Source organism: Falco biarmicus, chromosome 6 (genome assembly GCF_023638135.1).
Source record: "Falco biarmicus isolate bFalBia1 chromosome 6, bFalBia1.pri, whole genome shotgun sequence".
Classification (NCBI taxonomy): Eukaryota; Metazoa; Chordata; class Aves; order Falconiformes; family Falconidae; genus Falco; species Falco biarmicus.
The window spans coordinates 37,168,564-37,194,267 of NC_079293.1; the positions used below are offsets into that span (position 1 = coordinate 37,168,564).

At 35.8% G+C, this 25,704-nt stretch overlaps 1 protein-coding gene across 1 annotated transcript in view; it reads left to right on the forward strand.

Moving 5' to 3' along the window:
• Positions 1–25,704, forward strand: part of WDR27 (WD repeat domain 27) — a 130,550-nt gene that overhangs the window by 24,807 nt on the left and 80,039 nt on the right. The window contains exons 17-21 of the mRNA XM_056344721.1: positions 2,120–2,241; positions 2,827–2,960; positions 10,893–10,990; positions 11,288–11,409; positions 19,499–19,596. Coding sequence (XP_056200696.1) covers positions 2,120–2,241; positions 2,827–2,960; positions 10,893–10,990; positions 11,288–11,409; positions 19,499–19,596 — 574 coding nt within the window. The remainder of the gene's footprint in view (positions 1–2,119; positions 2,242–2,826; positions 2,961–10,892; positions 10,991–11,287; positions 11,410–19,498; positions 19,597–25,704) is intronic.

Sequence of the window (25,704 nt, forward strand, 5' to 3'; positions counted from 1 at the left end):
CACTACTATGTAATTTATTTCATTGATACCTTTCATTCTTTATTCTAAATCTTTTTTCATGATGCACAGTCTGAAAAGAAATGTAAACCACATTCTACTTGAGGCTATTTAGGCAGCATGAAACTACAACCTTGCATGTAGTTCTTTTCAAAAGCAACATAAATGTGAAACTGTCAGATATTGTACTGCATTGTAGGGGAGTAGGAACCGCAAACCATCAGTTACATGCTTGTTTCATTCATATAGTTCTTCTGTACACTTCAGATTATCATGAAATCACCTGTTTATTTTCTACTTGAGCTGTTTTTTGTTTTGAAGTGTCATAATAAATGTATTTTCATTAAAAACCATGATGCACTACTCTTATTCAGAGCTGCAATCAAAGGTAGTGTAAAACTTTTCCTTTTCAAGAAATGGCAATGATATCTATTCTGTTAAAAAAAATCTATTTCAAGGCGGCATTAACATCTGAATATAGCTCATTGTTGAAAAGCGTATTTTTATAATGCACCATCAGAGAGGAGTGGTATAACAGCAGTTTTGCTATAAGCCTAATCTATTCAGTTTTGTTCCCTGAAGTGCTCAGTTACAGTTTTAAGTAGTTCTGCATTCCTCTTCAGTGTTGGCTTTTCAGATGTCTGTGTCCTATAGCGAAGTGCAGGTAATGTTGACCAGTTTTACGAGTTACAGCCAGCAAAGCCAAAACCAGCTGCTGTCCTTCTCAATGTGCTTCAGGACCAGGGAACCCTGAGTAATGCCTGTTTTGAAGCTTACTGGCCTCTTGCAAACCAGCTGGCATCTCCTTCACTGTGCTTTGGGATTGGGGGGCCTGGAGTGCAGAGATTCTTAAGCTTTTTGCACAGTTCTTCCACTTTTCCAAACCTCATTTCTCAAGTTTCTCATGCTCCTTACCACTTTGGAAAACTGTTTTGTACATTCTGGTAAGTTGTTTTTGTTTTCTTTCTTGAATGCAGGTAATTCAAGGCTTCTAAAAGGTTTTACATAACCAAAGCCTCCAAATAAATTTTTCTGTTGAGAAAAAAATAAATATAGTACTTACTTATGCAGTACCTATGCAGTTTTTTGGTGAAACCTGTACAGGTCTTTGGTAACTGGGAATTAAAATATCTTGTTTATGAGTCTTTGAATAGAAATATGTTATAATAGATCTTAATTGCTGAGATACTTGATTAGCCTTCCTCTAATTTAAAGAAATAATTTTTTTTTAAATATAAAACTTTAGTTGACTAAAGAGAAAATGTGCACAAGAGGGCAGCATAAGAACTTTGAATATTACAAGGCTAGATGAAATTCACCAGGTTTCATTTAGACAAATTAGAATAAGATGGGCCAAAGTTTGTTAAATTTGTTTGACATATTTTCTTCTTTTTTGACCTTTTTGATCAGCATCAATATAATTTTACAGTAAGTTAACAATTTTAGCTTCTGGGTGATATTTCTGGCTTTTGAAGTTCATTCTTTATCAGTTTCTAATCTTGTTTTTAACTGTGTGACACCAAACTGCAAAAGTCTGTTTCTTCTAGAAGCTTTTTGCTAACTGGGGATTATAATACTTTAAACTATGATTTTTAAACAGGCAGTAACATTTTTTTTATCTAATAGAACAGTCCTGCAGAAGCTGTTGTAGTAGCATGTTCATTGTGTTTTGTTTTTACAAAACCAGCTAGCTCAGTAATAAAAGCCTAATGAATAAAATAAGGTATTGCAACTATTTGCAAAGTCTTAAGTAGTTTCCAGATTATGTTTAATATAAAATTTTGTTACAATACTCAGATTCTCTTTTCAAGTAATACTGTATCTTTTCTTAAATTGAATTTTAAGGAAGTTTTTTGAAAATACTCTTCCAATAACTGAAAATTAGTGTCAGAATTATCATTGTCTGATTATTAATGAGAGAATTTTTTTCATGGTTTTTGGTGGAAGAAAAAAATCAAGAACTGGTTTACTGTTACCTGTTTTAACCCAACCATTTGAAGGCTGTCTTTAAAATGTATTTTAATATTGTGCATAATTAAATTAAAACAATGTGGTTAACTCTGGAGAACTGTATACATGCAAGAAATTAGCTTGATGTTATTTCCATTTTTATTTTTATTAGGTCACGATGGTGCAGTTAACTCTGTTGGCTGGAGTCATGACAAGAAGTGGTTAGTTTCTGCATCAGAAGACAGAACTTTAAGGGTCTGGTCAGTCAGCCATAACAAACCTGTCCTAACACTGGTAATTAGAAACGTCTGTCAGTTCGGTTCACACAGGACACTGTTTTGCACTTCCATCTACTTCCATTTTAACAGCTCTGTAGAAGGAACATGCAGCCTGATTTTCAGAGCTACCGAGTGGTGGTGATTCCAACTGATACTATGATCTGGGTGGTCTCCACTGACTTCTAATTAGGCTTTTATCATGATAATTTATGAAATGAAAAAACCCCAACTTTGGTAGACAAAACTAGTGGACATGTCTGGAAGTTTTAGTTTTATTGTCTGCTCTGTATATTCTATTTTCATTGGCTCAGCTCTTCTTGACTTTATAGTCTACTCCCCAATTCAAATGGAAGTTTAGTTTGACTCTAATTGTATGAGTCAACTGACTACAGATACTATTAACCTTACAGCCAACTAGTTTAAGTAGAATGAAAATTTTATATTGACATTAATAGGTATCAAAAAATAGAAAGGACCACTACGTAGTAGGTGAACCTGGAATATGATCGGGATAACAGGGAGACTATGCCTTAACACCAGGAATCTCAGACAAAACATATTATCTTAGAATAGATTCTTAATAATTTTCTTTGCATTTTAGGGCAAAGAAAAGTTCCATAAGACTGTACGCTTTGCCCAGTTCTATTTTATAGATAATTTTATACTGCTGGGCTGTGGAGCTGAATTTCATCTATTAAATTTCCATCTAGACACAACCAAAGATGACCTCAAACGGTGAGTACGATTTCTCATTAACAAACCAGTGAAAGTACTTATACTGTTTGATCTGGGATTTTGTGGGAGGGCAAGAATATTACAAAAGAAAAAAATAATCTAACAAGTAGTAAAAACTAACTAAAAATATCTTTGTTCTGGCATAATAGAAAAAAATACTGAAATGTCAAATAATTTTTTGTAGTGCATACCTTAACTGTTGCAAATACTGTTTTACTATTACTGTTCCCATTTCTGACCTGTTGAGCTTTACTTTCTGCCTGTTTACATCTCAGTGTGCATTAAATGACTTAAGTTATGCTTGAGTAGCTATTGCAAATCTTTTGTGGAAATACTCTATATACTTTTTCCTTTCAGAGAGTCCAACATGCTGTGACTGTTTTCTTTCTCTCTCAAATGGAAGTAGATCACTTTGATAATTTTCAATGACTTTACAACTGTTATATTGTATCTAATTACTTTTCTTATTATTCTGTTTTGTCCCTGGCTTTCTTCATTGTTAGGCATCCCTCATGCACTTTTTACTAATACTATTCTGTTTATCATTATGTGGCTCCTTCTTTCTGAATTGGAATCAGTTCTTTTATTAAGTGTCTGATATACCTTTTCTGTTCTTTTTTTTTTTACAATTTGAGCTAAAACTGTCCTTGTATCCTTTTACTAAATTTCTCTGCTCTTCATTTGCTCTTGTTGGTTTTCAGCACTATTTGTCTAGATAAGACTTTATTACATTCAAATATATATACATATATGCATGTATATATGTATATCTTTAGACACGACAGCATTTAAAAACACCTTGAAGAGATATTTTTCTTTGTCTGATACTATGAATTTAGATTTTGAGTGAAAGGACAAACAGAATTGAAGTTACGACACTGAAGTCTATTAGTTGCTATTGTGAATGGTGTGTTCTGTCTGTTCATGATATTAAATAGAATTTGGTGCATCCTTAAATGGCAAAACATGACCTATTTCCTTGGTAGATTTGCCACTGCACAGAAAACCACTAAGCACAGACTTAAATATTTTTTTTGAATAGGAGTGCTTTCCTGGATTGAGGCATGAACTTGGTAGGTGGAACTTCACTGAAAGTTTAAATGGTCATACAGGAAACAAAAGGAGAAAACCTGCCAAATTATATCACTTCTTTAAACTAAGCTTGTTTTAAAAAAAACTTTTTTTTTTTTAGTTTCCTTTTTATTTAAAAAAGTAGCTAATGGATTATGATCTAAATTCTGTTTTAAAATTCTTCAAAATGGATAATTAATGTGGTTTTCAGTCATCTGCTTGATTTTACAGTTAAACCACTGCAATTTATGATTCTTTGCTTCGATTTCTGGTCAAAGTCCTTAACTGGGGGTGTTGTGTCTCTTCATATTTTAGTCACATACTCTATTTGGAATGGGAATAGAGCAAATAGGCTGGAAACTAAATATATAGGAATACAGAATTTCCTGTTTTGATTTTGTAGTATATACATTATATTAGGAGGGTAAAACTAATAGAAAAAAGTGAAAAGTAAATTCTGATATATAGACACAAGTTCTTTTAAAAAAGTTTTCCCGCCTTGACTTTCTTTTCTCCTAACTGGTTCTACAGACATCTCATGTTCTAAAGTGCTTACCCTTTAGCAAAGTGTAACAGTACAGGAGGAACTTGGAAGGCAGGAAAAGTGATTCCTGTTCTAATTTTGCTTGAAATCTATTCATAGTGTCAACAAGTTATATTTGGAAACTGAGGCAGGCACCTTCTTCTCTCATATAATTCTTAATTCTTAAAATTTATACAGGCAATTGTGGAGGGACTAGGAAAAGAAGATGGAAACCAGTATTCTCATCTTTTAGATCCCTCCCTCTTCTGATTCTTTTTCAGTTTTAAAATTTTGTTAAAAATATTTTTTTCTTTTATTTGGGGGGGGCTTAGGCTTTAATAAGGAACTTCTACTGTAGTATATAATGTGCTGGCTCCCCCCTGCCCCCCCCCAAATTACCCATGTCTCTCAAGGAAAGTATCCAGTAACCTGAAGAAAATCCATATGCAGTTACTGTTGAGGAAGACTTGTCTGAACTACCTTTAATCTAGTTAGTTCAGAAACTAAAGGGAGTACTTGATGTAATTGTAGAATCCAGTCAAACAGTTTTGCCAAGGACTTGGGCATTGAACTACTGTGCTCTGTGTTATGCCAATTGTTTTGTTACAAGCTCATAATACCCAGGTTTAAAACTGTTAAAAGTATGTATGTAGGATTGTGCTTAGAATTTAGTTATTTCCATGTTCTCAGTATTTCTTGATGCATTAACACTAACTCAAAAATATGCAATTAGTCTCTCTGGGACATTAGTGCAATGTGAAAATACCAAACACAGAATTGTAGACATTACAACAAATCCACAAGCCAGTCTGAGACTTGGTTATACAGATCTATAAAAAAGGGTTTTAGAGGTTAATTTACTTTGACATTTTCTTGTGGATTCCCTCCAGTTCATTTCCCACCATTTCTTTCATGGAACACCGCATCGTTTCTTTTGTCTCGTACAACTCTTTCATTCTGCCTTCTGAGTCAAGTTTGGAAGAATGCTTGAGTGGAACTGATTCAAGAAGATACTAGATCTAACCTCAAAACATGCTTTATACCCTTAATTAGGAGGGCAGGGCAATGCAGTCTGGGTAACGAATAGATTGCTATTGTATTTCAGAGGTGAAGACACTAAAATGTCAAATTGTATCACTGTTTCCCTGTGCTGAGCTTTCAAAAAATGGCCCATAAGTATTAATTAACTAAGCATCACAGCAACTTAAATAAATGTTCAAATATTAGTTCAGTTTTAAAGGTGAAACTGAGAAATGGAAAAAGGAATGTTATATTCCTTATTGGTTTATGTAATTATATCCTTATTTATAAATGTCATAGAGGACATTTACTGCAGTTCAGGGACTAGGATACAGACCTCCTGAGTTCTGCTTCTATGATTAATCTCAGAATGATTTACAACCTAAACAATTTCCTTTACATTCTCCAAAATTACTAACTATTGAATTCCCACTTTCATCAGCAGTTGTGTATGCTGATATGAAGTGTAACTACTTGCTTCTCAGTTATTACTTTTTTAAATTCTTAATTACTTTTAATTCACGTGAGAATTTGAGCAGAATAAAACATCTATGGGTTATCTCATTTTTATAGTTTTATGTGTTGTTTTAAACATCAGCATGAACAATATGAAAGGAGTTTAGAAAGGAGAAAATTGTGTCCATTAACAGAAAAAGTGCCTTTTAAAGCCATTATATTTAACAACTTGTTGTAGTATATTATATATACAGAAAAGAAAATAATGATAAAATATCTGCTCTGGTGAAATGGGAAACTATACCAGAACATATTGTAGATGGGTTAAGCATTTAAGGGATTTAGAATTTATCATGTTATGATACATAGGAGAGTGTTCATTTTGGGTACTTCTGGAAAGTTAATATTTAACAGGATAATTATTTTAACGCAAACACTTTAAGCCAGTTTAAACTTCCTAAGTAAATAGGCTACAAAGACCTGATTCGGCAGCATGATAAGAATATTCTAAGCTTGGTTCCTTTGAGCTTTAGCCATTAGATCAAAGAATCTAAACATTCTTTGGTTTTTATCAGAAACAGAATGGAAACTAGATAAGTGTATAAGTCATAAGATGAATTCTAACAACATTCTAAATTCAATGGTCTCTAAATGCTTTAAATTTTCCCATGCTTATCTTTTCTTATGTCTAAGATTCATTACATAGGGTCAGAGAATGACATCCACCCTCCTTCATAGTCTAAGAGAGAGTATTATTCAGTTATGATAAATTCTAAGCATTCCAGAAGATGACATTATTGTTTTTCTTTTCATGTAGCTGATTTTCTTATTTTAGTGAACTCAGGGCTGTGTCTGGAAACGTATAATGTGACTACTGTTTGAAGATTAATTTTTACAGTGCATATAAAAATGTTTTTAATAGCCTGAAAGCTTATGATCTGTCATACTGATGATACTTGTGGTCTGTTGTTTAGTTTTGACTTTGTCATGTGCAGCGATTTTCCTTAAAATTTTGAATGTCAGATTGGCCTCAAGCTGGTTTTTGGGGGGGTTGGGAAGCTTTTTTGGTGCTTATTCATCTTCTGGTTTTAGCATAGTAACATACTTCCATACATTGAAGTTTTTTGTATGTCATCAAAATGTTTCTACTTTATCTGTGTCTCCTGAAAAATGCTTTCAGCAAAGGACTTCAAATCTGCTGGAAAGTAGACACATCAGTCTGCAATCATTGCAGGAAGTGTTTGTATCTTAGTATCTGGATTTATATTTCATTTCTGAAGATATACCACTCTCGTGAAAAAAACTATATACTGTAAATGTATCCCCCAAGAATGATTATAACCCCAAAGCATGTAGGATATGGGAGATTTCAGAGATCAGTCATATTCACCGTTGTCAGTATTCTAATTATTGAAGGCATTATAGAAGGACAGAATTGTAGTTTTCAGGATATCAACAGAAATGTGATTTTATTTGGATACCTGATCTATAGAATTGTCAGCTGAGATTATGTGCTGTGTATAGAACTGGTGACCTGGAAAAAAAATGTAGATATTGTTCATCGTTTTTTTGCTTTCATTACAAGCTTTTCTGTGGCTTGAGGAGTTGTTGGTCTAATTTAGACAATTTTTAGAGCACGTTTGTGCTACAATAACCTCTCCAGTTGACTTGTGAGATAGAGTTTTGCCTACATTCACTTCACACTCCTGGTCTTCATCTGTGCAGCATTCTGTAGGGCTTGTAGTGTTTTGTGATAGCTCAAAACAACTTCACAACTGTCTGTGGCACTGCATTCATATTGGAAACCCTGCAACAAATGAATTAGCTTTGCTAATGTCAGACTGTCAAGTTTATCTATGGAAAGTGGCCAGACCTGAGATAGAATTCTTAACTTAGTTGTAAATAATTTTATTTTCAGAATTCGCTTCTGATAGGAAAAGAAAAATCTTTTTTTCTTTCCTTTTGAAGAGTTTGTATCTCATTTGTTATTATCTTCTTTTTTTACTTACAAAATAACCCTTGTTGTATTTACAGAAAGCTGTTCATTTTTTCCAGACAAAAGCACAGTTATTTTGCTAAATGCATCTTCTTACTGAGAAGTTGTAATATCTTTCAACAATATAAAAAGCTTTTCCTTTGTGTACTTTTCACACCTTTATCTTGATAAACATTACAACACCTTCTGACCATTACTGGATTAATTCCTCTGATTAATTCCTTAACAAGCCTTTTATAAGATATACAACAATCTTTTCCATAGCAAGCAAGAAAGTATTTTAAATTAGAATGTAGATTGTGCACTTTTGCTTACATTTCAACATACATTTTTATTCTCAGTTTCTGTTCTTATATATTAAAAGTGAGTGGCATTTAAGCTTTTGTCTTGTGTCTGTTGAATTATGTAATACCTTTCTTCCACAATTACTTTCTGTGTTGGCCTCTTAATTCTCAGTTGATGGAGGTATTATTACAGCAATAAAAGGTAACCTAAATTGTTATATAAACTTCAGTCTTTAAGAGATAAGAGCTAATGTACAGTGTCCAGCTCAGGGAGTCCAGAATGTCTGGCTGAATTTTAGTTGACTTTCACTTTGAATTGAATGTGTACAGGGCATGTGGCAAATACATTGTGTTCAAAAATTATAAAGTCTTAAATATACTAAATTTCTTCTTTTTTTTGCTAATGGGTACTCTTATTCTACTTTTTTTCCTTTGTAACTTTGATTAAGTTTTGTCCTAACTTGTGTTTGATGAATCTCAGTTTACTGTTGGTTGAAGATTTGCATTCTAAGTGAAATTCTATCTGGGAAGCACCCTGTGGGGTGTTTATCTATGTAGCAGACTGCACTGTAGAAAAGAGATACTTCAGCTAACTCAGAATAATTGTTCTAGGATTTGGGAGCAATGTAACTGCTTCAGTAAGCCTCTTTCAGCAAGATTAATTAGACCAGAGAAAGCTTCATGCTGCCTTCATTAGAACGTTCCAATAATCTCCATCACTTTATTTAAAGTTATCTTGGATATCTTTACCCCAAAATGAAGAGAAATTATTTGTTCCTGAAGTCTAGAGCAGTTTATTTTTGTGGTTTACTTGAATAATATACTTCTGGAAACCACAAAATGTTCTTGGGTTAAATTGCAACACACTGTACTTTACCTTCTGCTTCACCATCACTGCTGAAGTAGCTTTAAAGTCTACCTGGAAAAACTCAGCAGATCATTGTTTGAGAATGACAAAGAAAGGCAAAAGCAAGTCATTAACCACTTTTCTTTTCAACTGATCCAGCTGATAAATGTATTGCTTTTGACAAATGACCTCAGTTTTGCAAACTTTTAGCATTGTTGGAATGGAACAGAAATTATTCCTGGAAGTGTGTCACACATGGACTTTTGTATTGTCATTAGACATGCTAAAATGCTAAAATGGAAGTATAATACAGGTACATTGGAATTATTTTACTGCATAGAAGTGTCTGCATTTAGAATATAACGTAGAAATTTTGAGTTGTTGTGGTGTGTTGACCTTTGCTGGCTGCTAAGCCCCCACCCAGTTGCTCACTCAGTCTCCCTCAGTGGGATCCCCCAGTAGAATGGGGGTGAAAACTGGAAGATCAAAGGTGAGGATAACTCATGGGATGAGGTAAAGGCCATTTAATAAGTAAAGGAAGAAATAAAAATAAACCTAGTGATGCAAAAGTAATTCCTTACTAGCTCCCTAGCAAAACGATGCCCAGCCAGTCTCTGAGCAACTGCTTGTTTCAAATAACATCTGCCACCCCTGCCCAGTTTTATTGCTGAGCTCAACATTATGTGTTATGGAATATCCCTTTGGATAATTCAGGTAAGTGGTCATTACTATGTCCCTATCTGAATTTATTTACTCCCCCAGACTACTCAGTCTGGGGGCACAGTGAGAAACACAGAATATCTTAAGGCTGTGCAGACACTGTTCAGCAATAGCTAAAACCCTGCTGTGTTATCAACACCATTTGAGTCACAAATGTAAACCATAGCACCATACAAGCTACTACGAAGAAAATTAACTCTACCTCAACCAGACCCAGTACAGTTATTAACAACTCTGTTTATATTCCTTAGGTGACATCTATGGAAACCACACTCTTCTTGCCCAACATATCCATATCCATATCCATAGAGGAATGTTTTCTGTTGATTTTGATGGATTTAAGATCAGATCCATGTTGTCTGTGCTGATACATTTCAGTAAACAGAAAGATCTAATCAGATTGAGTCACAACACAGTTCTGTGTTGTGTGATACAAATAAATCTGGAGCCATTTTAGGGGGCTTGGCATGTCTGCAACATATGCATAGAGCTGGTAGATATCCCACAGGACCTCGAAGAGTACAGTGTATGTTGGGAAGCCAAATTTCCTTGGTAGTGTGCGATCAGCACCTTGTTCTGTTCTCATTTAAGTGGAAATTCTTCTTTCCTCACTGTTTTCTCATAATTTTCTTTCTTTCTGCCCTTAAGATCATCACATTAAATGCTATACTGAAACTAGTATTTCTGCTTTTGGATCATAGGTACTTGACAGATTTTTTGGTTTTTTCCTTTTCAACATTTTCAATTTACATAGAAGGTTATTTTAGTTTTTCATGCTGATGGAATATCTATCTTATGTATATGAATATCATGTTCTTTTTCATACAAATGAGTTTTGTTATCAAGATTTTTAATGGAGTTCAGCAATGAGTCAAAAGGTCCGTGGCTTTAATTTTTAATGATGAAAGAAAACATTTTGACTTGCTTTGTTATTCCAGTGGGAGTTCACTGGTGGCCACAAATCATAACTTATTTCATTAACACCAGCATTCCTTTGATTTTTTTTTTTTTTCAGATACAAACAGAGAAGTATTTGCAAATTGGTACAGAAATTTCCCATGGCTTCAACAATGGAGATTACCAGCCTTTCAGCAGTAAATGATTTCTACTCTTGTATCCTTTGTATTTCTTATTTGCTTTATAGTTCTTTGGACTTAATGCCATGGAAATAACTTCAGTTAAAGTAATTAACATTTGATTCTTTACGATTCTTTTTCTATTGGAGTAAAAATGCTGTATTTTTTGGTGGTATTGAACTTCAGCTTTGGACAAAATTTTAGGACTGTAAGAATTTTGGTGCTGCTCATGGAGTACTAAATACAACAGAGTCTTGATATCTATTTATCTGTCTTTTTGTTTATCTATATGCTTTTGTTCCTTTAGATCACTTTAACACAGAGAGCTATACAGATATTGTACTTACAGCTGGCAGCAACCGAGCATTGGAAGTTTTTGACCTCAATGTAGGCTGCAGCACAGCAGTGATACCAGAAGTTCATACTAGATCAGTCCATCAGATCTGCCAAAATAAGGTATAAACTTTATTGAATTTTATTTGTAGTACCAATACAACTCCATCCATAAAAAAATTGGAGACTAAAAATGTAATTTATGGTAATAGATAGAGTTTTTTATATGTTGGGGAGGATGAGCAAGGTCCCTAGTCTGTGTGGTAAAAGCACCCAGACCTCATTTGTTCTCTAGTGGAAAGCAGGGAGCAGTGAGAATGACTGAACAAGCTTGCTACTAGGGAAGTGTATATTACACTTTGCCTTGCTCATGCCAGACTGTAATACTGTAGTTCAGCAGGAACTTTTTCTTATGTAACTGTTCTCCTCTAAAGTTGAATCTGAAGTCATCTGGTTTATTCTAACTTTTCAGAAACAACAAACAACCCCCCCCATTGTTCAGTACTTCAATAGAATAGATGACTTAAACACCGCCCCCCCCCCTTACTCTGTTTTTTTTACCTGAAGATTGATTTGAATGTTTGGAGGTCTTATGGCACCATATAGGTTGGAATACTTACTGTGTTACAGTTTTAGTTGAGTATGATTCTTCATTCCCAGCTGGAAAGTCTTTGCTTCTGTGGGTTTAACACAGTTCCATATTACTACTTTTGTAGAGCTCTTTGTGGGTTTTCCCGAGAGATGTGATCTGGTAAAACACTTAAAACTGTGCTAACTATTTCAGTGCTATTTGTAACAGATATAGGCTTAAGGTTCTGGCTTTTCTTTTTGCTTGGTCAGCTTAGTGGCTTCAGGTTATTTAGTTAAGAAAAATTTTAAAGCTGTGGGTGAGTATTCAGTTAGGAAAAAACCTAGAGGCATGTGGTATAGCAAAGAAAATTGACCATTTTTGGGAAAAATTATGGACCCAGGTTCTCTATTTTTTCAGTTTTAGACATTTAATATTTCAGATAAGTCAATAGGAATATTACACATCAACTGTTTCATTAGAGTTTTATAGTTTAAAGCTGTTAGACTAAATATAACTCAGTGCATTTACATTAAGATAATATGCTAAAATATTTTATAGACATAAAAATTTGCAAAATACTGTGTGTAAATTACATCCTGTTTAAAGTATGAAACACATTGGAATCTAAGGTTAGCTAGCCATGAGAGGTGGTGCAGTAGAAGAAAATATGTGGAGTGAAGTTGATGCTAAAGATCCAGTGCCAACACAACAGAATTTATGCAGGCTTTCCTTTGGGCTAGTCCTAGTCTTGTTTTGTGGATATAATTCTTATTAGTGATTGCAAAATATATATTCTTGAAGTGCATTTTCTGGTGTAGATTCATGCAAATCAGTTCCACTGTTCCAAGACTGCTTTGTCATGGACAGTAATTGAGGATGATCAGGAGATTTATTCTTTAAATAAATAAATAAAAATCATTTAGAAAGACTTGTAAAACACTAAGGAAGATATGTTCCTATTAAGTGTGGGAGAAACCTGTTAGCGAATTATTAAATACATAGGATGTTCTGGGAACATAGGTGAACAACGTGACATTCTGTTATTTCTGGGTTTGGACAGCAGCAGATTTAAGCAAGTATATATAATTTACAGTGTAATGACTTTGATTTTAAATTGTATACTTGATTAAGCTTATTATATTTAAAAAATATAGATATATAAAGATTCAGAATACTGTTCTATTATAAATCAGACAATGTTTGCTGTGAAGCAAACATACTCTGAATCTTTCTCCAGAACAGATTAGTAGGAGATATTGCAAATATTTATACATATATATATATTCATATGAAAGATTTGGCTGTACTGACTGTTATAAAGAATGTCTCTTAGAAGATGATGGGTTGAGACAACCATTTTAATGTGTCTCTGTAATTCCTGTTTCATTTTAGAATTTTAGTATTCTAAAAGTGAAAATATATTTAGAAGATAATAAAAATTGCTACATCTGCATGACATTAATCAGGAAGCATAGACTGGGAGTTCAAATTAAATAGATGTCATACTACTTTTATGTACATATAAACTGCTGCTGAATCTGTAAAGATACAGATCATCTGCATGACACTGCAGAAATTTAGAATGTGCTATAGGTAAATGTTCAGAGGAAAATTCAAACATTTAAGTATCAGCTGAATCTAAGAACTGGTTGCCTTATTCTCATGTCTAATTTTGAAAATATCTCTCTGTGGCCTGTTTAAAATTAATGTACAAATCTTCTGTCTCTCAAGAATCAAGAAACCCTTGTTTCGCTTATCAAATTCTGAAGTAATTGCCATGAAGCCAGAGTAGAATTCTTTATAGTTGCTCTTCTTGAAATCTGCACAAAACGTAGTGGCTAAAATAATTGAGTTCGCACCATCCCCACCCCACCACCCCAAACTGCTGGATGACCATAGGTGGTCAGAATCATCACTTTACATTTAGGGGAGTATAGCACAGCCCTTAGTTGCAGCAGCAGTTATCAGTGTAATGAAGCCTTGATCGAGTAATGTATGCTGAAGATGATAAACCACCCTCTTGAATCATTACGTGCCACAGCTTATCTTTCTTTAGCAGGAAAGTTTTGAGTCTTCCTGACTGTAATGAGGTTATAAAATCAGACTGTATCATTGCCTGAGATATTATGTCTGTAGCCTCTGTACAGATGTAAGTAGTTGATGGAAAATTGTCCCTGAAGCTTGAATTATGCAAAATAATCTCTGTTCTTATTAACACTTTGTAAAATATTGCAGATGAATGTAGAATATGTGGTCATACAGTGTACATATATAGAATAAGTACATGGAGTACTTGCTTTTGTAGTCTAGCAAATTGCTGCAGTGGTCCGTCTTTTCAGGTGACGTGTGAATATGGTGGTGGTTCTACCCATTCTTACTGACTCTTCTCCCTCTTCCCTGGAGACAGCAACAGTGGCAGCAATGAGATGGGGGTCTTCTGTCTTGACACTCTTCTCCCTTTCTCGCTGGCAACCTCTGTGATGACTGTACTGCTTCAAGCTTCCTGATAGTTTGGTGGAGCTCCAGAATAAACAAACTATGGGTAAAGCCTGCACCTCTGATCCTGTGCTGCTTGGTCAGTTTACATCCCCAAACCTATTTCGCCAGCTGAAGCTAGGCTATATCTCTCTATATCATTACAGGTGCTCTGCCTCTGCAGCTATGAGCCTTCACTTCTGCACCTCCTACAACTTCTTTTTCTCCTCCTTCTCATACTTAATTCTCTCTCTAGTAGAATCCTCTCCCCACTCCCACGCCCTCCCCCTACTGTTCCAGCCACCCACAACCACATAGATTACTGTTGTTCCCAGAGCTCCTTTGCCCTGATTATGTCTGTCTTTCTCACCTCCTTGAACCTCAGTGTTTTGCAAGGGTCCAAAGGAGACAGATGCAAGGACTGGGAGAAACTAGGTCTGGGGAGGTAATGGCCATGAGGGAGAAGGATGCAGGGAAGTGAAGAGAGCAGCGTCGGTAAAGCTCACTCCCAGAAGGTTGCAGTGTCTGCTTTAGTACAAAGAATAAATCTAAACATCTTTAAATTAAATGCAGTAGCACAGTAAGAAAGTCTTCCCATTTTAAACTCAGGTTTTAATGCAAAGGATTACTTCAGAAATGAAAAATTCAATAGTATTATGCTGAAGAAAAATTATAAACATTTGCATGGAAGCTGGGGGAAAAACAGTTGTTACTATGACTCAGAGCAGAGAGTAATGTTAGAAAAAAATATTTTGGCTGGTAAATCCTTGAAGACAGTACTTTCCATATTTGCAGAAAGTATGATGCTGCCCTATGTTGTTACATGTTTATAGTGAGATGAAGAATAATGAGTACAGTGAAAATACATCTGCACATGAGCATTGCATCATGATAGAAAGTACATATTGCTGTACTTCATCTTTTCTTCTTTATCTTTGCTAATTGTAGGAATAGCCAAATACCTTAATGCTACCCTGTTTGATTTGAAAACCTTAATTTGCAACAGTGGTTGAAAGTAACATATGTCTATATACACAAAGCATATATATGTATGCCAATATACTTTTCCATCTGTAGTATTTCCATGACTTGATTGTGTTTTCTTCAGATCTTTCCTTACATTGTTCAGAACACTATTTATGTTGTGAATTTTTGTTATTTTGTCAATGTCAGGGAAGGGAAATTGGAGCAAGAATGTAGCAAGCATTTCTCACATGCAAGATACATATTCTGAAACTTATAAAGAAACCATTTTGAAGCTAGTCTTATGGGGCTGTGCCAAATTTAAAGTATTGGATGAAGAAAAACAGAAGGTAAAGAGGAAGTTGGGCAAAATCATAGCAAAAATCCTTGTCACTTAAGGAAGAAGTTGTTCTGGGCACTGTGCTTACTACCAGATTTTTGTTTATCTATTTGTATTGTTTGTGACAGATTACTTCCCATTTGTCGTCTACTTTATTTTAGTACAGTTATTTAGGATAAAGAACCTTCAGTCCTGTATCCAAAATAGTGCAACTTAGTTTACTAAAGTCCAGGAGAGGAAACCACAAGAGACATGCCTAGGTCTTGAAGTTCCATATTTGATTAAAGCTTACACAATTAAATTTCTTGCAGAGCCTTAGGCCTTATACCACTTGCTTAGAACCTCTATAATCTTTATTTAATTGAGCATATTAATGTTTATTATTCCAAAACTGTGTATTTTTGTTCCCTTAAAAAGCATTATGGCACCAAATTACCCTGAAGTGCTCAGGACATGTTATATAATGAAGATACAGAGCTTGTCTTTCTTTGTATACAGGTTCTTCCAGCAGCAAGACTAATCAAGCATCCTTTCTGAAGGATTTTAAGGCTGTGTCCTTAAATACTACTTTCCAAATTCACCACAAAACCTCAAATTTGACTATTAAATTCTTTATAATCTTCACCTCCCCACCACATACACTTCCAGTTTTGTTCCCTAAACACTCCTTTCTCACAACCTTATCTTCTTGTCATGTCCTTATTACTAGTTGACTGAGAGGCATGCCATACTGCACACCTGTTCTAAATTAGTTGTGTGTTGGCTGGTTAATGGCTTGACAAACTAAATCACTTTCCTTGATGGCTGTGCTGGTTTGAATTTTTGTCTGCTAGTTACTTATTTACACGTATCTCATGGAAAGGTAGTTATCATCAGACCTTTATCTCTTGGATTTAATTATTGAAGCAGGTTAAAAAAAATTCTGGATGGGAATCAGCAAACAGTACAGTTGCATAAGCATCATTTCATCAGGAAACTGGGCTAAATACGTGGTCCTGTGGAGATGTGGTGATACTGCTGCAGGCTCTTACTTTTCAGAGTTTGCTTAGGAACTAGGGGAAAGAGGTTCATTGTTCTCCTCAGCCTCAGGAAACTGGTGGAGATCTCCCACTTTTCAATGATAGGCTGGTGTTGATGGACCCTCCACTCTTTTCCCTGCACCTGTGCCTGATTATCAGATTCTACTCTCAGAATTCCTTATAGTATTTTAGTGCAGGGTGTACACTAGGCCCAAGTGATGTATTAAGCGTCTTCTGAGGCAAGAGCAGATGTCGCTCTTCTGGCTGTAGTAACTTCACCTCACTGGTAAGTAGTCCTTAGCCATCTTTTACCAAGCCTAACAAGGTGAATACCCTAAGCTAATAATAATTGATTTACACTTCTATAATCTGTTTTATTCTAGTGATTTCCAACTTGAAAATTTTGGTTTGATGCATAAGATCACCTGATGAAAACTGATTATTAATAATTCCCAAAGTATTATGTGTCTTCTCATGGTGCCATTGCTTTGTATACTAACTTTTAAGAAATGTAGTAAAATGAATTGGTTGAAATATCAAAATTGTGTTCCTGTCTTAGACTTTAGGAACTTCTGAGATCCAGAAATAGATGGCAATTTGAGATCAGACCTCAAAGATTCAGAGCTTTAGTGTTAGTGATACATTTGCAGTGGTACAAAACATATTCTTTGAACAGGAATGTATCAGTATCAACCACAAATATTTGCATGGTATTATGTTCTCCTAGCAAACACAGTTTTTACATTACATTCATTTTCAGAGAAATAACAAAGTTTCTAGTTTTCCTCCCAGGCCCTTTTATTTCAAAATTAATTTGCCCATTCATTAGGAAATGTACATGATGTGAAGGCTGAAAAATGGACAACTAAGAAGTTTCAGTCAGTTAACTTTTTCCTAGTGATAGTGGCAAATCTTTCTGAAGGTATGTGCATGCCTGGAAGATGTGGAGTGTATTTTGAGACATGCCTTTAGCATAAGCCAGCTGCACTGTTCTGATTATATTGATGGTGTTCATATGGAATTAGCAAATGAGATGGGGATTCTGTTTAACCATGTTCTTCTTGGGGCCAAATTTTATGTGGAAGTTGCAATGTGGTTAGTCTACAGAGAAGCTGAGAAGGTATTGCACTGCTGGATAAGGAAGATGATGGGGCATAGGCAAGTGATTTGTCTGTCAGAATGAAAGAATATTGTTTGAAGTGTGTGTTGGAATATGCTACTTTTTGCATTAGATTCACATAAATTATAGGTTATCATAAATTAATGGACTATAAAACCACAAAGGGATAAATAAAATTCAGTTTGCATATTATCCTAACTCGTATATATTTTTTTGCCTGCCACAGCAATATTCAGTAGCAAATGTAGTTTGAGGATACAAGTATAGCATTATGTTAGTAAAGTATGTTACTGACAAAATGTCAGGGCAGGGAAGAAACAAAGGGATTACACTTATTCTTACCTTTATTACTGTTAGTGTATTCTAAACTAAAGGAGTAGTGCATGAAGTAAATGTGTATGTGTCTGTAGAGCTTTTTGTATTGGACTCTGTGATCATTGCTGACTGAAGAAAGAGGTAGTGAGTAAAAGTTTCAAAAACACAAAAAGAAAGGGTGTTCTGTAACTTTTAATGAATACTATCCTTTAGACAACTACTGTATTTCTCTTTTATAATTAGTCTTTTTTTTAAATAGTTATACATAGCTGATGTCAGAATGTGAAGACTTTGTTGAGAAACCTGTTGCGCAGTGCATTTTAATTCATCTGTTAGAGCAGGCTGTGGTAATCCTTAGTTTAGGAATGAAATCTGTTTAAAGTAAGTGAAAGCTCCTATAGTCTCTTTAACGATGAGTGGCCCACTTTGTCTTGGCCTTTGGGAGAATTCTGTTGACTAAATGCTAGAGTATTTTCCAGCTATACACACCAGTTTTAATAATGAATAGAAGATTCCTGGCAGTCAAGCACTGATTGCGGGAAATGGCCTTGAGGTTTCTGTGATGTGTTCAGCCAAATCAAGAATGTGAATGGTGGGGAAAGGAAAGAAGGAGCTTTAACTGTTTATATTTAGTTCCCTGGAGAAAGAAGTTTGTAGCCAGCAAAAAGGCCAGGATTTGCCAACGCGGATGTTAAAAACTCAGAAGTTTAAAGATAGACAGGATTTAATTATTTAAAGGTATGAAGCCAAAATCAGTCCTGTTATAAATGAACACATTTACTACTGAAGTCAATGGAAAATGTGCCCACTTATGCCAAGGTTCAATATGTCTTACAATTAAATGCTGGACTGCTCTTTGATCCTTCCCTCTCCCTGCCCTTGCCTCCTCCTCTAAACATCCTGTCAGTCTGTGAGATGACACAAAGAGCCACTCCCATTGACTCATCATGGCGGGTGCCACCCCTGGACCAAAGGGCTCATGGCTGTCCCGAGACAACAGGAGAGGAGTCAAGGCAGTGCTCTGTTTCTCTGACTGGGTTATTGGGGTCCCTCCACATGCCAGCTTTCCTCTGCACAAGTTTCTTTGTGTGCAGACAAGCTTTTTTTCACATAATCTAACAAACATGTATTGTTTATTTTTTAAGTTTAATAAATTTTTCACTGAGAGGGTGGTCGGTCACTGGAACAGACTCCCCAGGGAAGTGGTCAGGGCACTGAGCCTGTCAGAGTTCAAGGAGCATCTGGACGATGCTCTTAGTCATATGGTTTAGTTTTAGGTAATCCTGTGAAGAGCAGGGAGTTGGACTCGATGATCCCTATGGGTCCCTTCCAACTTGAGATATTCTATGATTCTATAAATATTTAAAGCCACAAGAATAGTTATCTGAAACTGATTTCATATTTTACAGGGATCATCCTTCAGCACTCAGCAACCCGAAGCTTACAACCTTTTCATGACAACAGCTGCAGGTGATGGCATCAAACTGTGGGATTTAAGAACACTGAGGTAAGGCTGAATTATGCACCTAGGAATAAAAAGCCATGCTTTGTCTTTATTCAGAGTTGTCATACTTGCTGTGATATACCTGTAGAAATTTTTATGTGGAATCAGATCTACAGTCAGGCCTTTAAAAGGGAAAATTAAAGGCTGATTGGAATTTACTGATTTTAAGAGACCAGACAAAATGTTCGTTCCTCAGTTGTAGTTAGTTATGTGGAAGCCATTAAATAGTCAAGATTTATCACCCATCTTTACCTACCTTTGCAGATCTAATTGTATAATAAAATAGTATGTTGAACTGAATGCTAATGGTATTTCCAAAACAGCATGTCATTGCTGCTAAAGGAGGTAAAACTTATGATCCAGCTTTTAAAATACAAATATATTTTACATACAAATCATGTATGTCGTGCTATAGATTTGCATAATATGTTATCATAAACTCAGAATAAAATGCTACACTTTTTCTAAAAAGCTTTCAGTGTTGTGCTTGGGAAAGCTCTTGGACAAAGGGAGAGAGTACCCGGAGGGAACATTGCTGAGGAAAAGAAATACTTGGGTCAATCTCTGTTGTGCAGGCTAGAATAATTAAGTTTAAAAGAAAAGGTGTTTGAACAGGATGATGTTCAAGTTTTAAAGAATAATTACATTTGCTTTTTGTGCATGTAAACATATATTTATTGAAAGATTTAATATAATTTTTCTAGTACTGAATTTTCTATTTAGGAAATGCCTAATGAGCCTTTCATTTATTTCCACCTTTCTGTGGCAAGAATATGTTAAATCTATAGGGGGCATATATGTTCTTGCCAAAAGCATTGCTGTATTACCTGTGCTGAATGTCAGAAAGTAATGAAACTAGAGACTTCTGGGTTTGGAATCTGTTACCTTCTTATGTTTTTCTAATAAGCTGCTCAAACTGTGTTGCTGAAGAGTAATGAAAAAGTAGAAAGCTTTTCACAGATCACTTATCTGTCTTTTTGTTTCTAAATACTAATGTAAGTAAGAGCAGGTGAATGGTAAAATAGTTAAAGTGTAAAATCTGGACAATCAATTAAATGAATATGTCCTGGGAAGAGGGGAATAATTTATATATGTTCTTGCTCTATATTTAATTTGGCTAAGTCAGTGTATTCTAGTGTCTGCTGAGTTCTAGTAGCCAAACTTCAAAAAAGTAATTCCAGTCCTTAATGACATGTTTTAAGGGTGCTTATTAGGTGTTATGTATATGTGTGTGTTTGTTACACATTACACAGTGATCAATAGTAGTAACTATTGTGGAGAAGAAATAGAGAAAATAAAGCATTATTTTTCACTTGCTAATAACTTTCAGCAACCCCACCCCCCAGTTTTTAAAAATGAAATGTTCTCTCATTGCTCAGACCAGAGATTGAATCTTCTGTATTTTAAAAACTATTCTTGAGTTCTCATAAGGAAGAAAACTGTTCACTTTTTCCTAATGTGTTCACCAGGTGTTTTTCACATAAATAAATTTGAAATGGGTGAGTTTGGAAAGCTCTATCTGAACTTGGAACAAGTCTCCATTGAAGTGTTAGGTCTACTATACAGTTACACAGACTGAAAACTTTTGCTTTTTTTTGTTCATAGGTCTTGTCCAATCAAATCCAGTCCATCCCTTGCACTGTTGGGTGCTTACAGGAGAGATTAGCTCCTAAACAATCTTATGATGGGCCAGTACCTTTAATCTTTTAAAGCTGTTGATTTGTAAAGTTGGTGCATCTGCCATTACTATGTTTTGAATGGTCCCTCTGGAATGACCTCTCTTTGTTTCTGCTTTGGGTTTGCCATAATAGGTTTTGTTTAGTAAAATCTTTATCCAGTGTTCTTGAAATATAGCAAAGGTAAGTCCACCTTCTCATTTATACTGTTTGCAGTGTTGTGGATAGTAACACTAACTGCAAGATCTCAACTTGATTGTTTGTTGATTTTGTTCTAAGTATTTGCCCTAGACATCCACAGTGAAAACTGTTTTGCTTTTGTTTAATCTGCTTATTGCCCTTAATGAGTTCTGTCCATTGTTACTTTTTTTAACAATACTGTAAAGTACAAAATTCTGATTAAATAGGGAAAAATCCTCCAGCCTGGTGCTCTTGAAAGCTGCAGTTGAAAGCATGGGAAATAATTTTCAGACTGACTCTGCACAATTTCTCTGGGATTCTTAGTTGTTTATTCAATTTCTTTAGTGATGGTTCCTTTTTTCTTATTCTTCTGACATGCGTTCCTTTTCTCTTAACTGACGGAGGAATCATGGTGGGATGCTCAAATTCTTTTTTGATCTTTGCTTAGAGTAAATCTTCAGACATGTTATCCTGGCCTGCAGTTTTATAGGTTTTGAATATATTGCGGGTTTTTTGCAGTGAGTTCCACAAGAATTTTTCCATTCAGTTTGTATTACTAAGCTACGTTTTTTACCCAGAAAAAAAATCATTTAACTTATCTTTTCTTTTGTTCTTGAAGTAATTTGCAACTTCCATTTTCATCATTCTTTCTGGATAAAGCTGTGAATCTTTATGTCTCTTTCACTATTGATGATCTGGAGGCATTCCAAGATTGCTTCAGAGAGTGCCAGAAAGTCTTATGGGTTCCTCTGAAGGTGGTACAAGAAAAGGCATTTTAACTTTCTGATGTTGTCAGCCAACCTCACGCAGCCAGGTCATCTTGCCAATAAATGAGGGAATCTTGGATACTGCTAGTGACTTTTGGATTTACTCAGACTCCTGCTTCATTTGCTTTGAAATGCATGGATTTTTAAAGTTTCATCTGAAGATTTTGAACATTTTTATACTTTACCTGCATTCTCCTCATTTATAAGTATACCTGAGAAAAGCTCCAGACAATCTGCAAAGCAGACTTATGAATAAAGAACCAAAGAGATGTTTTTGGAAGAAGAAACAACTCTACTTTTCTGCCAGGTTAGGATAATGAACTATGAGGCTTTATGAATACATGCATTAGGGTAAGATAATGACCTTTGAACAAATTCCAAGACATTGTGAAGAGCATTTTAAATCTATCTGGTCTAAAAGAACAGCTACTTGGAGAACAAGTAAAAAAACTTTCTCTTGAGTCCAAGGTGGAAACAGTGAACACAGGAGTTGGACTGTGGTACAATGGGGATCTGAATGAGAATATTACAGTTACCAACTTCAGGATTACCAGGAGTCAGACAAACACTTAATGATCACGAGGTACAAAAGGCTAACGCATGCTTACATTGTTTGAAGGACTATGTGTTCTTTATGATGAAACATTGTAGACTCTTAATTGTCCATAAGACAAGAAACATTACCATTCTACCTCCTGCTGTCCTTCTATTGAATGGATTTTAGAGACATCACAACTCCTTCTGAAGTTAGCAATCCAGCAATGATTCATAGGGATATGTACCTGTTGAATCCACCACTTAATTTTAATCTTTTGGGAAAGTCTCGTTTGGAATGACACACGTTGGTGAGTCATATAGGTGTGCCAGGCTAGGTATATCAGAAAATTCTAATACACTAAGCCTCCTTGTCTGTCAATCCTGCCTGGTTCTAGTGACTACGTTCACCAACATAGAGGGCAGTGAGGGACAGATATATTTCAGCAGTCTAGTGCTATAAAACCAATGCACAGAAAGAGTGTAGAAACTTAGGAATTAAGGAAAACTCCATTCCCTTACACAGTAAACCCATAACAACCCAAAATGGTAGACTAGACTAAATACCAGCTGCTTCAATACGTTTTGTATCACTTAAATTTCACATGACAGTTTTAAATTCTGTTTTACCAGTCTAGACATTTTCAATTTCTCATTTTCTCCCACTTATAGATTAGATAATTTTGTGCATTAATGCATCCAGAAGAAAGGAAGTCACTTTCATTCACGATGTTAGGAGGAAACTATCAATTCAAGGTGTTACCCGCTTCACTTTGTTAAATGCACTGAAAATATTGACTAAACACTTAGTGGTAGCACCAGCTCACATTCACTGACAAAGTTACATGAATACCCTCATCTTCATGACTGGCTGATACTGAGAAAAATCAGCTGTCCAGATTTCTGCAGCAGTTTGCTTGTTCTCTTGCAAGATTCATAGCAAAGAGTCACTTTCCTGAGAGGTTCTAGAATGTGAAGTAGTATAAGCTTTTCTTCCCCAAGGCAGATTTCAGATCTTCTGCAAAGCTTTTAGACACTGATGTGGACCTGCCTTGCTCATCAGTATAATGTGGCTGAAGTCCTGGTGCAGTAAAGCTTCATCCTTCTTTGTGACACTAATTTTATGGCCTGGCTTGGTCTCAGATTTTCAGGTGTATCTTTACTCAAGTTAGAGGCTGCACTGTGAGGTCCCTGAGCATGCCACTGGGCACTAATTGCCCTGACCAGCCTCGGACCCCCATCCACGCACACTCTGCTCCTTGCTTCAGGAGCTACATTTAAGCTCAGGCCTGGACATTTAGTCCTTGCCTGAACGATGTTGTCAGTGTACAGGTCTCAAGTCCTGCCTCTGGCCTTGTTTTTTGCATGGATCTTGACCTACTCTGTAGGTAGTTTGCCTTGCATCCACTCTCCAGGGGAACCATGTTCCAATCTTGCCTTCAGCCATCTATCTGGCTCCATCTGCTGCTGCTCCTGGCTGGACTCCTGGGATGGACTCTGGACCTGGTTCATCACCTCTCTTTTTCTGGGATTGCCAGTGGACCTTGTTATCAGCATACTACTCTGCCTACCCTATTCAGTTGTGGTGGGACGGTGCCCTGGTCAGTGACAACACTGTGCCATGACCACCATTGGCTTCCTATTTATTTCTCCTTTTGTAGTAGCTATGCTCTTGCTGCACTACGATGTGCATATTCGCAGTTACATTTATTTCTCACATAAGGTGCGTAGGTCTGCAAAATGCACACTAAGGAATGCCTTGTGACGTTTTTATTTTTGTTTCTGCTCCAAAAAAAAAGGAGCTGATAAGTTGGTCCTGGTAATTACCAAGCATGTGATCCACGTAGTTAATTGTAACCCAAAAGCTGCTTAATGTTTTAAGCAATACTCCTAACTTGAAATAATGCCTTCTACTTCTGAAAGGGGTAGTAATATAAGTAATATATACACGGCTCTGTACTGTATTATATGAACAGATTGAAGTAATGCAAGATCAATACCTTTGTGCAGGGAAGCCATACACTGATGTATTTGCTAGATTGTGAGCACAATCAACATTTGAGTCTGCTGATCATTCAAGCTAGGTTAAAAATTGAATAAAGATTTACTGATTTTGCAGAGGTTGTCTCAGAAACATTTCTGAGTGAGTGAAGAGTTGCTCAGATCTTTTCATGTTCTGTGACTGTGATTCTATGAAAAAACTTTCTCTGCTCTGATCATCCATTGCCTTCCCTTTGAAGGAGGACCACCTGCATCAACAGCAGACAATCTAAGACACTTAGCATTTGGCAGAATATGAGATGAAACAAGGCACAAGTTATCTTTGTAGCTGCAGCTTGGGTGTTTTTAAAATGTCACCTTACAATATCTATTTCATAATTGTTCCTATCTGTAGCTGAGGAAGAAGACATGCTTTCTATAAATTTCTGAGGAAAAGGCCCTTCAGGAAGGGCAAGAAAGAGGACCCAGGGAACTACAGGCTGGTCAGCTTTACCTCAATCCCTGGGAAAGTGATGGAGCAGTTAATCCTGGAAACTCTTTCCAGGGACATAAATGACAAGGAATTAATCAGCAGTAGTCAGCATGGATTTACCATGGGGAAGTCACGCTTGACTAATTTGATAAACACCTATGATAAAATTACTGGCTTGGTAGATGTGGGGAGAGCAGTGGATATTGTCTACTATGAATTCAGTAAGGCTTTCAACACCATCTTCCATCACACCCTCATAGAGAAGCATACGAAATATGGGCTGGATGAAGAGTGAGAAGGGTTGAAAACTGTCTGAATGGGAACCTCAGAGGGTGGTGACGAGTGGCATGAAATCTAGCCAGAGGCCAGTAATTAGCAGTGTATCCCAGGGAGCAACAGTACTAGTTCCAATCCTGTTCAACATCTTCGTTAACTATCTGGATGATGGGGCAGAGTGTAGCAAGTCTGCTGGTGGCACAAA